Source organism: Echinops telfairi, unplaced genomic scaffold, assembly GCF_000313985.2.
Source record: "Echinops telfairi isolate 266 unplaced genomic scaffold, ASM31398v2 ScPeMD7_1;HRSCAF=3_0, whole genome shotgun sequence".
NCBI classification, from domain to species: Eukaryota; Metazoa; Chordata; class Mammalia; order Afrosoricida; family Tenrecidae; genus Echinops; species Echinops telfairi.
Window position 1 is genome coordinate 59,520,921 of NW_022103896.1, and position 13,829 is coordinate 59,534,749.

Here is a 13,829-nt window from a genome sequence, read left to right on the forward strand (position 1 = left end):
ATAGTGGTGGTAGTTGTACAACATGTTGAATAAACTTATTACTACTTAAAATGGCTAAAATAATAAATTTTATATTGTGAAGATTCTACCACAATAAAAAATTAATGAACAATTGCAGAGGTAGGCAAATTATAAGTATGAGTCGGAGATCAGGCTGTGGCAGTGAACTATGGCAATACAAACACAGGCCCTGTAACGTACCTTCCAGCTTGAAATTATGTGGATTTGCATCTTTATAAAAGTTATCATAGTTTATAGTTGTCATGCAACTCATGGCAACACCAGGTACCACTGAAGAAAATGTAGCCCAGTCCTGGGTGACGTCCTTACGAGTGTTGGCATGCTTGCGTCTGTTCTCCAGACTGAGTTTCAAATGCCTTCTAATCCAGGGATCTCACATTCTGTGTGGTCCACAGTTTTTAAATGTAGATTGCCAGGCCTTTCTTCTGCCTTATCTGGATGCTCCACTGAAACTGTCCACCATTGATGACCCTGCTGGTGTTTGAAAATACTGGTGGTGTAGTTCCAGCATCATAGCAGCTTGCCAGCCACCACAGTAAGAGAAACTTGCAGACAGATGGTAGATAAAAACTTTAAAACAAGACATTTATATGGAGCTCTTACCATTTAATAGGCAGAGTGATTATTGACAAAATAATAAAATTAGGAAGACATAGCCCCTGTTTTCAAGGTAAAGGTAAAGGAAGGTATAGTTCTTTAACTAATTATCCTATTTTCAGCATAAGCCACCTTCATCAAGGTGAATTTTGCAAATCAGGTTTGCTGCTGTCTTCTCATGGACTCCATCTACCCGCCCTAGAAAAAGCTGGTGTGCTCATATCTGTATCCCTCATATTTGTTGCCTTTTATGGCAACTTGTTGCCATATATATGTTGCCTCTTATGGTTATCACTTATCTTGGCCAGATAAGGAACAGACCCAAACCTTAACATTCTATTTTCCCCTAGGTTGTTACTCCTTGTTCTTAGTTTGAATAATCAGAGTTCCCCAAAGGGACCTACAGCCTTTTATCAACCTCTCTAGGGAAAGAGGACAACCCCTCCATTGAGGACTGGTGGAGTCTTCTACACTGACACAGATTCTAGAAGATCCAAAACGCCTTCTCATCTCGAAATGCCTTTGGAATGAGGCCTTATGGGAAATGTTTTGGGGTTTTTTTTAAAGAAATATTTAGCACTAGTGAATAAATAAGTTGAACTTCTGAAAGGTGTGCTTTCTTACTTCATTACCAAATTTTAGTTCAATCTCACTTAGCTGTAATGCTTAGAGAATAAAGTGCCTTATAAATAAATATTTTCCCTGTTTTCATTAAGTCTTTATAAAACGTTTACATTTTTCCTTATTTAAATAAAGTTGACATTTTAGATTATCAGTGTATCCATTTTATCGATAAATGATCTATTTTAATACTTCAGGTTTAATGACTTTAAACTTGTCTTTAAATTTAAATTAATTTTTGATACATATGTGTAAATTATGTATAATATTTGTATAGTATAATTATATATAGTATATAGTATATATACTATATAGTATATAGTTATGTTATACTTAGTTGTTTTCTACAAAGAGGCTCCAATAAATTTAAGGAAAACTAACTTAAAAGCTAAGAGAATTTTCCCACTAACTTTTTGAAGCCCTTTGTATGTATATTTGTATGCACACACTAAGGACATACACACACATATGCACCCTAGAGAGAGAGAGAAAGATACCAACCACATACTTGCAGCATCAGACTGAACAATCTGAGCCATTTTCAAGGCTCTCACTTACTTTTCTCTGGAACAGGAATTTCAGAGGCAGGTTATTGTCAGGGTTCTCACTTCAAGTTCCTGACTTACAGATTAGAAGCTACAATTCTTAGAGGAATACAAAGAAAAGGCCAGCCATCCCCAGTCTTCCCTTTCCTTGTACTCTTCCCGGGTGACACACTGGAGGAGCCCCTCTGCTGATCCTGGGAGCTGTGCTCCTCTCAGCTGTCTGGTGCAGCTGCTGTGACGGGTGGCAGCTCCAGCAGAGGATCAGAGCAGCTGCTGCTGTCAGGGCTCTTGCTCTGATGACTTACTTCGTCTTACTCTCCATGTAGTATCTCAAGAGGACCGTTACTAGCTGTGTCTGTGTTGAGTCTGTAGGATGTTCATCCTTGGTTCTCTGCCAGAAATAAGTACTTTCTCAAGGTACTCTTGTAGTGTTATGACTCCCGCAAGCGTCACACTCTTAGCTAGCCTTGCTGGCTCTGTTTGGCATCTAGAGCTGTGAGGGCAGTTCATAAAGTTCATGGGAAAACCAATATCTCTCAGTTCCCCCCCCATAGACTTCTTGAATCCCCACATGTACTGTGGTGCCTTTGGTTTAGGTTGGCCCTTCCTTAGATTCCTGTCCAGTGTGCTTCACCTGAGAGCTCATCACCATCCCCTCCCTCCAGTGTCTAAGGGTCTTGCGTCAGCCAAGTGGTTTGCTTCTTTTTCTTGAGGCAGAGTTATAAGCTTATGATTCATGAGCCAAATCCGATACCTAGGTGAGTTTGACCAGATTTATAAAATGAGAAATTTTCTTTTTCCTACTTATAAGCATTTAAAGATGGGAAAGTTTATATTAACATGTGGATTTCTGGCTACTATTGGAAAATTCAAAAGATGTAGCCACACGGGCTTGGATTTCAATTAACAGCTGGAGCCAAGCAGTGTCTATGCCCTCCCTGATGACCGGCAGTGTGCTTATAACCATTGGAGGAGTTCGTGTATTAAAGCTCAGTTATAAATACTTTTTGGTAGCTTTTACATATGCTATGGAGCGCTAAATAATACTTCCTCAAATAAAAAGTGTTAAATTTATCCTCCAAACCAAATCAGATTGTTAATATTTCCCTGGGATTATTTTGAAACAAAGTGCACACCACACAACACACAAATGAAAGATGAGAAGATGGCACATATTTGTACTCATGAGTTTCTGGAATAGCACGTGTATTGAAAAAAATTTTTTCAAATAAAAAAAAAGTAATTATACATGTGTTTGTTTAGTCAAGTCAATTTAATATGTGGAAGGGCTCCTAAAAAGTTAGTAGCACAAAAATAATTGAAGAAGCTATTTTTCCTTTGTAATTTTGCTTTAGGAAAAAGAAGAAAATTATGACAAATTAAGGTCATTTAAAAGTATTATATAACAAGGTTCATGTTCAGACTGATCATGTCTTTGTATTTACATTGGTATTAAAAGTAGTCATTTTCATTAAGCCTGGATTAGGATACATTTTACAGATGGCCACTCCTTGGAGTGAAGTCAGTTCCCCTCTTAGAAGCCTCTTCAAGTGCGCAAAGGGACTCTCCTGCCCTCCGACGCCCATGCTGGAGGCTTTGTAGCCAGCTGCTCGCCTCACCCTGCAAGGCTCTGATGCACACACATCCTCACACTTCCTGCCAGCCTCCACCAGCCACGGGCGGGCGAGGAAGAGGACAAGCGTACCTCGCTTCTTAAAGCACAACGCTACCCGATTGTTCTCATTGTTGTTACAGAATGTTAATATACAAAGTAGTTTCTGCTCTCCCTTGTAAGACTTGAAGAAAAAAAACTAGTGTCACAATGGTGAGGTAATTTTCTATTTAGTGGCCTAGCAGGAGGTCCGAGCATTGGTTCAGAGAGCAATATATGCATTCGGCATCAGAGAAGACGGACTTTGGTTGGATGACCAATTGAATGACCATTGTAGAGTAGTGTTTGAGCTAAGACTGAAACCAAATCTATTTTCACCCAAACATTCTTTTTAAAAATTGTATTTTTTTAATCATTTTATTGGGGGTTCGTACAACTCTTATCATAATCCATACATCCATCAATTGTGTCAAACCCATTTGTATATTTGTTGCCAACATCCAAATATTCTTAGCCAGTTTACTAAACCAATCCACATTTTGATTAGAAAAAAATAAAACTATTGTCATCCCCAGTAAGTTTTTGTACCAGATGTAGAAAACAGACCTCATCTATAGATATTTGATAAATGAAAACTAAGGTTAGTTCAACTGCATAATAAGATAAAATGTTAAACTTAATAGAAGTTTATGACATTTTGGTAGACTCTGAGGCACATCTGGTTCACTTTATTAACATTTACTAGGGAACTACTACTCTAAGCACTCGATATCAAGATTAATACAATATACGAGGATTAGAAAAATTTGTATATATTATTTTGAACAAAAATCTCATTTTAGTATTTTGCATCCATAACATTTGATCCAACATGCTAATCGGCTTGTGACAGTACGCACTATAAAGGCACGTGGTTGTCAGGTGTGCCATTGAGTTGGTTTCAGCACATACCACCGTAAGTACAATGGAGTGAAATACTGCCCAAGCCTGGGCCTCCTTACAATGATTCTTCCGTCTGAACCCATTGTTGCAGGCACCATTTCAATCTATGGAGTTGAGGGTCTTCCTCTTTTTCAGTGCCCGTCCACTTTCCCAAGCATAAGGTCCTTTTCTAGGAACTGGTCCCTCCGGGTAACATGTCCAAAGCATAGGAGACAAAGTCCCTGAGCCTTGCTTCTAAGGACCATTCTGGTTGTACTTCTGCCAAGACAGATGTACTGTTTCTTTGCCAACACCATACTTCATACGCAGCGATTCTTCTTCAGGCTTCTTTATTCGGTGCCCAGCTTTCACACGCGTATGAGGCGATTGAAGATGCCATGGTGTCGGCCTGGCACACCTTAGTTCTCATCCTTCTTTTTAGCTCTTTAAAGAGGTCTGTGCAGCAGATTTGCCCAATGCAATGCTTCCTTTGTTTCTTGACTGCTGCTTCCAGGAGATTTATTGTGGATGCAAACAAGCTGAAATCCTTGAAGACCTCACTTTTTTCCAAGTTTATCATGATGTTACCTCTTGGTCCATTTGTGAGGGCTTTTATTTCTTGACATTGAGTAATCCATTGTGAAGGCTGCAATCCTTGATCTTCATTAGTAAGTGCTTCAAGTCCTTCTCACTGTCGGCTAACAAGATTTTGTCACCTGCATATTGCAGATTGTTAATAAGCCTTCCTCCGATCCTGATACCATATTATTCTTCATGTAATCCAGCATCTCTGATGATTTACTCAGTTAGCAGATTGAATAAGTATGGTGAAAGGATATAACCCAGATGCATACCTTTCCTGATGATAAACTGTGCAGTATTCTCCTGTGTTGTCTGCAAAACTTCCTCTTGCTACATGTACAAGTTCCGCATGAGCACAATGATGTACTCTGGGAGTCCCATTCTTCTCAAGCCTGTCCATAGTTTTTATGATCCACGTAGTCAAATGCCTTGGCGTTGTCAATAAAGCACAAGTAAACATCTTTTTCTCTGCTTTCAGCCAAGATCCACTTGACATCAGCAGTGATATCCCTTGCCCCACATCCTCTCTGAATCCTGCCAGAGTCTCTGGCAGCTCCCTGTCAATGTAATACTGCAGCCATTGCTGCATGATCTTCATGATCTTCAATTTCACTTGCTTGCGATGTCAATGATAGTGTTTTATAGTTTGAGCATTCTGTTGGGTTACCTTTCTTTGGAATGTTTCAAACATGGGTCTCTTCCAATTAATTGGCCAAGTAGTGATCTTCTTAATTTCCTGGCATAGACGAGTGAATGCTTCCAGTGCTTCACCAGCTTGCCAAAGCATTTCAACTGGTATTTCATCAATTCTTTCTGCTTTGTTTTTTGCTAACGCCTTCAGTGAAGCTTAGAGGTCTTCATTCAGTACCATTGGTTCTTAATCATATGCTACATTTTGATACAGTTCTTTTTGGTACACTGACTCTGTATTCTTTTCATCTTCTATCAGTGCTTCCTGCATCATTCAGTATTTTTCCCATAGAATCTTTCAATATTGCAATTTGAGGCTTGAATTTTTTCTTCAATTCTTTCAGTTTAAGTTAGGCTGAGTGTTTTCTTCCTTTTTAGTGTTCTAACTCTAGGTCTTTGCACATTTCTTTATATTTTACTTTCTCTTTTCTAGCTGGCCTCTGAAATTTTCTATTCAGCTCTTTGGCTTCATCGTTTTTTCCATTTGCTATAATTAAGAGTCTCTTCTGACATCCGTCTTGTTTTTGTATGTCTTTCCTGTCTTTTAAATGGCCTTTTGCATCCTTCATCTATGATTCTTGACTTCATTCCACAGCGTTTCAGGTCTACTGTCATTAGTGTTCAGTTTATCAAATATGTTTTTAACATGTTCTCGAAATTACTCAAGGCCATACTTTTTGGCTCTCATGGCCTTGTTTTAATTTTCTTCAGCTTCCACCTGAACGTAAACCTGAGCACCTGCTGGTCTGGTATGCAGTTAGCTCCCGGGTTGGTTGTACCTGCTGGTCCCCCAGATGTCATCTATTTGATTTCTGCCTATAACCTTTGGAGAATTCCACATGTGTAGTTCCGTTTGTGTTGTTGAAAAAAGTATTTACTGTTAACAAGTCATTGTGCTTGTAAAATTCTGTCATGTGATATCCAACTTCATTTCTATCACCAAGACTATAGTTTCCATATACTGTCCCTTTTTTATTGGCATTCCAGTTGCCAATAATTATCAATGCATCGTGATGCTTCTTTGATCAATTTCAGACTGAAGACGGCAACATTAATCGATTTCTTCATCACTAGCATTAGTGATTGATGCATATATTGAAATGGCAGTTGTATTGACTGAATGTCTTGTTATGAGGATAAGTGTGACCTTATCCCAGATAGCACTGTACTCCAGGATAGATCGTGAAATGTCTTTTGTGACAATGAATCCAAGAGTGCCCAGCCTGGTAAACCAGATGATTTTCCATTCAACATGGCCAATACCAGTCAGTTTCAGCTCACAATTGCTTAAAATATTGATCTTTGTCCGTTTAATTTTTGACAGCTTCCAATTTTTCTAAATTCGTATTTCCTATTCCATACATACTGTAAATAAATACTCTTGTTCGGGGTAGATTACTTTTTTTTCATTAAAATTAGTCATCATATGTATATCTGGTTAGCTCTTTGTGAATTAAGGAAAAGTGGCCACTATATCATATCAGGGTGGCCCCTAAAAATTGGCTGTCTTCTTTTTACCAGACCGCCTACTAACTGTTGTTCACGGTAACCTGCGACAGTGAAGGGCTTAGAACTCAGCTAGCAATTTTTTAATGAAGATTTTATTGCATCATACCTTCAGGGTCCCTAAGTAATACAAACAGGTAGGCATTTAGCTATTAAACAAAAGATTAGTGGTTTGAAGCCTAGGAGAAATGCCTCAGAAGAATGGCCGGGCCATTGATCATAGCCATTGAAAGTCTCATGGAGCTGTCCTCTGGAACACATGGGGCCAGCCAGAGTTGAAATTAATACAATGGCAACTGGTTTATGTATGTGTGTGTGTGTGTGTGTGTGTGTGTGTGTGTGTGTGTGTATAATCATTTTACTGGGGGCTCTTACAGCTCCTATCACAATCCATCCATCCATCCATTGTGTCAAGCACATTTGTACATATGTTGCCATCATCATTTTCAAAACATTTTCTTTCTGCTTGAGCTCTTAGTATCAGCTCCTCATTTTTCCTCACCCTTCCCCACCCTCCCTCTCTTACGAACCCTTGGTAATTTATAAATTATTATTTTCATATCTTACATCATCCATTGTCTCCCTTCACCCACTTCTCTGTTATTTGTCCCTCTGGGGAGGGTGTCATATGTCGATCATTGTGATCGGTTACCCCTACCCTCCTGGTATGGCTACTCTCATTATTGGTCCCGAGGGGTTTATCTGTCCTGGATTCCCTGTGTTGCGAGCACTTCTCTGTACCATATAGTTTTATGTTAAAATTATGTACATGTATATTTCTTTTCACATTTAGGGCTCCCCTAAGACTGTGGAATCCTTTGCATCTATGCTGAGACACTCACCTCTGACACAGATGGGACCTGCCAAAAACAAACTGGTCATTGGACGGATCTTTCATATTGTGGAAAATGATCTTTACATAGATTTTGGTGGCAAGTTCTATTGTGTATGTAAAAGACCAGAAGTGGATGGAGAGTAAGTAGAATCATTTCTAAGTCCTTTAAGAACATTCATATAATTGAGATAGCTCAAAAGCATTATTATTGCACTTAGTTGATTTTATTTTTACTATGGTTAATATATATCATATAAAATGTACCATTTTAATCATCTTTAAGTGTAAAATTCGGTGACATTAATTCCATTCATACTGTCATCCAAACATTACTATTATATTTTTCCAAAATGTGTTCATCAGCCTAATAATCCAGTGACTACTGAGTAGTAACTATCTCCACTAACCTTCAGCCCCTGGTAGCCGGCAGTACTTAGTCATGTCAATGTGTCTAAATGTGTTAGGCTGGCTTGACTAGTGAAACCAATCCAGAGACCCTCGTATAAATGTAAGAAAGAGCTTTGTATCAGGAAGCTTTCGTTCCAGCCCAGGCCAACTCAAGTCCAAAAGTCCGATGCGAGTCAACAAGCCCCTCTTCAGACGCACACAGTCTCAAGCAATGATGCTGGCTGCAGGAAGATCACAGGCCAGTGGGTGCACAGTCTTATGGATTCAATGGTGGTGGACGCATCTCCAGGGCTCTGGAAGCAGCCAGGGTCCACCAGCAGGAAGGTGAAGGCAGAGAGAGTGGGGAGGAGGTTCCCGGGGTGCTTCTTATGAGAAGGCTTCACCCACGAGAAGTCACCATCATGCTGTGACCTGATTGACAGGCTAGACTCCACCCCTACACTTTTAAAATATCTTAAAGCTGACATGAAATTATGTAACAACCACACTATGCATTTGCATATTTCTGATATTTCATAAAAGTGGAATCGTACTTTCTTAGTTCACTCAGCTTGTTTTTCAGTACTCACACATGTTGTAACAATTATTAGAACTTCATTTCTCTCTATGACTGAATAATATCCCACTGTATGTATAGACTACATTCAGTTTATCTATTCCTCTGTTGAAGATGGCCATTTAAGATGTTTGTACATTTGGGCTGTTGTAAATAGTACTGTAGAGAACATTGATGTACAATATCTGTGTTCTTTGGGTAGACACCCAGGAGTGAAATTGTTGGATCAAAAGGCAGTTTTATGCTAACCATTTTGTTTAACAGAAATGCTAAATGATTGCCTACAGTGTCTGCACTGGTTTGAATTTCCACCAGTGGCATGTGAGGGTCCCAGCTTATCCGCATCCTTACCAGAACGTGCTATTTTCCATTTATTGGATATTAGCCATTCTAGTGCTTGTGGATTAGTACTTTATTATAGTGTTAGTTCACATTTATTTAATGGCTAACAATGTTGAGCATCATTTCATATGCTTACTGGCCATTTGTGTATCATGCTTGAAGAAATTTCTTTTCAAGTTCTTTGCTTATTTTTGATTGGATTGCTTGTCTTTTTGTTGTTGCATTATAACTTTTATTCATATGTTATTGGTATTAGACTCTGAGTTCTATGATTTATCAATATTTTCTCTCATTCTGTGGGTTGCCATTTCACTTTTGAAGAAGTCCAGTTGAGTTTCTCTTTTATTACTCATACTTCTGCTGTTAAACTTAAGACTTTATAGTCAAACCCAAAGTTATGAAGATTTATCCCATTGTTTTACAGTAGTCCTCCCTTATCCACGGGAGATAATGTCCCAAGACCTCCAATGGATGCCAGAAGCTGAGGATTGTACTAAACCCTAGAAGAGGGAGTTTGAAAAATTCATAGGAAAAATATTGTTATCTTTTAATTATGTTTTGTCATAAACTTTTGAATCCCCTTCATATATACTGTTTTCTTTTCTATACAATCACACAGCATTGTGTTAGGCCAGGTTGATTAGAGAAACAAATACAGTGATGCTCATATATGTGTAATAGAGAGCTTTATATCAAGTAATTAGAAAGCAGGATAACATCCCAGCCCACTCCAGGTCAAGTCCTTAAGTTCCATACTAGTCCATAAATCCCTCTTCAGCCTCACACAGCCACATGCAATGATGCACAATACAATGAGATCACGGGCCAGTGGGTGCAGAGTCATACCAATAGTGGTGTCTCTGGGCAATTCGAAAATGCGTCAAAGGGGAGAGCAAATGATAAGGTGTTAAATTTTAACCTAACTACATCTACTCTAATTCATTGTCCAATGCACGCTGCATGATAGCAGAGCAATTCATGTCCCTGGTCTGTGTTCAGAGGGGATTCACCAGAGGCTTCATCTGGGTGTACTTTCTCTTCACTTTTTAAAACTGAGACAATGTTTAAAGGGGAGATCAAATAAGATAATACATATTCATGTCCCTTGATTATGGTCAGAGGAGACTCCCTGGAGGCTTAATCTATGTGTGGGCACTGCAAATGGATTTTGGGTTTCCACTACCTGTAGCCTTCTGCAAACAAAGTGTTCACAATTTAAGCTCTGGTATCATTCCCTCTTTGGAATTTACATTTTATTGTTTACAGTCCATAGATCTCACAGGGTGGTGTGCGTCTTCCCTGTGGGTCTAGTTGATGCTTCCACTGGGCATTCTTTGTTTGAAGCGTGTGTCTAGGTAGGGAAAGAATATTTGTTCTGAAGAATCAAAGTTTGTGAACCACTTTTAAAGAGAAAAGAGATTCCAGAGAGACTGCATTAATAGTAAATTTCATAATATAAAGTGTAGTAGTTGTCTACTTAGAATGAGTTACAAAACAGGAAAAGATTCTGAGTTGGTGGAGACCTAATTCTTAGAGCACCAATCTCTGGCATTTAAATTATTATGTTGTTGTTTGTCATTCATATCAACTTAGACACTGCAGATACTTCGTTGGTATTTTCATGTCATTAACTAACTTGCCAAATTATTGGACACTTCTGATGTAAAACCCACTGACACATGGTAGCACCATATGAAATATTAGAAGCTACTAAGTCCTGTACTACCCTTAGACACGTTTGCTTCCTCCACCTTATGCTTAGCCAAAGCGGGTTGTGTTTGAATCTGTTTGCATAGTTATTAAGTAATTTATTTTGAATACTGCATTAATTATAAGTACAGAAAGAGTCTTTGTTCTTACGAAAGCTAATTGTAAAGTTTCGATGAACTTTACAATGGAGAGGGGTGTTTTTTTTTTTTTTAAAGGGAATTGCTATTGAATTAGAGCAAGAAAGCCATAAAGATATGGAAAAACATTAAAATCTGGAAGGTACTGTTTTATGTTCTTATTTTTATTTAAAGTCATTGGCTGGGAATAACAGACATTGCAATGTGGGTGTTGGTTCTCTCAGAAACTCAGTGCAGGCCTTTACTCAGAAGCGGACATCTACTCAGAAGGCCTTATGCCTATACCAGAATGTTTATATTAATATGCTTTAAGTTACCATCTGAAAAGTGTGTATGTGCACCTTTTTTTGGGTCCTCACTTTGGCCTACTTTTCCAGGAATCAACCTGTGCATCCCCAATAAGAACAGTTTTTACTGTGATGTAAAGGTATAAAACACATGTCCTATCATGAGAACCTGCCTGCTATCCCCCACCCGATATTGTGTGTATGTGATTTATACAGTTTTACAAAATTTGTACTCAATTGGGTTAAGATGATCCCTTCCCCATTCCCATCTGATAATCACAGGGTTTTTTTTTTTCAATGTACAATAGGAGCATAGAAAGTAGGGTCCCCATTTTCCAAATAAAGAAAATGAGTCTCTGAGCTTAAATAACATGTTGCAAAGTCACATAGCCAATCATTAACAAAGTAGGAACGTAGGCCAGGACTGGATGCACCCTACTTACAAGAGTGCCCTTTTCACTGTATTGTTGTTAGCTAAGTCCTAGAACATACGTTCTCAAGGAAATGCCTCTGCTACGCCATTATTGCATATGCATTTCCATAGTGCAAATGCTACTTAATATGGTGGCAATACTTGGGTGAAATTGTGAGTAAATTAGTAGGTTCCTTATAAATTTCATTAAGCTTAAAGAATTGCTTATGGCATTGATTTGATTAATTGGCGTGGAGTATACCTGTAATACATTTTATTAAAGCTATTGATTTTTACCTATATGAAATATGCTAGCACCTGATAATATTTTTTAATCATCATGAAGTAGTTAATGAGCAGCTACTAGATGTCATTTCTGTGTTTAATGCTAGAGATGTACAGATTCCAGACAATCCTTGCTCTCAAGACTGATGATTCAGTTAGGGAAATGGAGACACCAATAGAAATGGGAAACAGAACACCATGCAAGTACTATTTATCGTACCCTCAGGAAGGAAGGCATTCATAGGTGGTGCAGACAGTTAAGTACGTAAGCTGGAAGGAAGGTGGGTGATTCCAACCACCCAGAAGCCCATTGAAAAATAGGCTTGGCCACATACTTTCCAAAGGCCATAGCCTTGAGAACCCAATGGAGCAGATCTGTACACATGGTGTTGCCAGGAGTTGAAATCAACTCCACTGCAACTAACATCAAGGGGTGGCAAATGGGCTCAGTGACGGAGCGTACTGGAGTTAGAGGAGGCTTCTCAGAGGGCCTAGCCATTTGACTGAGATGTCCAGATGGGTGGGAGATACCTAGTGGAGACAAAGTGAGGATTTCCAGGTTAGGGTGCAACTCCTGCTGAGGTTTGAAGTGAGAAATTTCTTCTGGGCATGCCAGTGACTTGAGGGTAGGAGTGACGTGAGACTGGGGAGCTCGGCAGGGCCTGATGTTTCAAGGATCTTTCTACACCACGGTAGAACCCACTGAGACATTATAACAGGGAAACGGGTTAGGTTTCTGTTTTAGTGAGAGCATTTAAGCAGTGGTATGGATTTTGGAGTGAAGCAGCAGGTAAGTAGGCCAGTAAGAAAACTGCTGAGAGAAATGATGAGAATGTGAATGAAATGTGAGGCGAAGGAATGGAGACTTTCTTTAGCATTGTAGAAGGTGGAATCAGTAGGTCTTGGTGACTGAGTCAGTGTGGGTTTTGTGGTAGAGTAAAAAAGTGTAGAAGGTTGTTTGATTTCAGATGTGAATGAGGGAAATAGTGAGTTGGGTTGTACTGAGAAGGTAAAAACAGCTATAGATAGACTTGATTCTTGGCCTACTTGAAAAAAAATTGTTCTCATTTTTAAATATTTTGCATTTTGTTTTCAGTTGGTTTTACTTTGTCATTGTTGTGGGCTTTTTAATTGCTGTTTTGTTTTGTATGTTTTTCTGCATATGAAATCCATTGATTAATAGCTAGAAACATGGCAGGGAGGTTGGGAGGAAATGGGAGCTAATAACAATGGGTATAAGAGAGAAGAAATATTTAGCATTGGTTGTGATGATGAGTGCACAGCTCTTCTTAATATGATTGAAATATTCATTTGTAGGATATGTGAATTATATTGCCAATATAATTGAATTTTTAGATTTAAAAAAATTATTTTATTGGGGGCTCGTACAATTCTTATCACAATCCATACATACATCCATTGGGTCAAGCACATATGTACGTTTGTTGCCCTCATCATTCTCAAAACATTTGCCTTCTACTTTAGCCCTTAATATCAGTTGCTCATTTTGCCCCTACCTCCTCACTCCCACTCCCTCATGAACCCTTCATAATTCATACATTATTATAGTTTTGTCATAAGTTACACTGTCCAACATCTCCCTCCTCCCTCTTCTCTGCTGTCCATCCCCCAGGGAGGAGGCAATACTTAGATTCTTGTAATCAGTTCCCCCTTTCTACCCCATATTCCTTTCACCCTCCAGGTATCACCCCTCTCACCACTGGTCCTGAAGGAATCATCTATCCTGGATTCCCTGTGTTTC

General features: G+C 38.9%; 1 protein-coding gene across 1 annotated transcript in view; it reads left to right on the forward strand.

Moving 5' to 3' along the window:
- Nucleotides 1-13,829, forward strand: part of TPD52 (tumor protein D52) — a 177,476-nt gene that overhangs the window by 72,702 nt on the left and 90,945 nt on the right. The window contains exon 2 of the mRNA XM_045287603.1: nt 7,889-8,070. Coding sequence (XP_045143538.1) covers nt 7,889-8,070 — 182 coding nt within the window. The remainder of the gene's footprint in view (nt 1-7,888; nt 8,071-13,829) is intronic.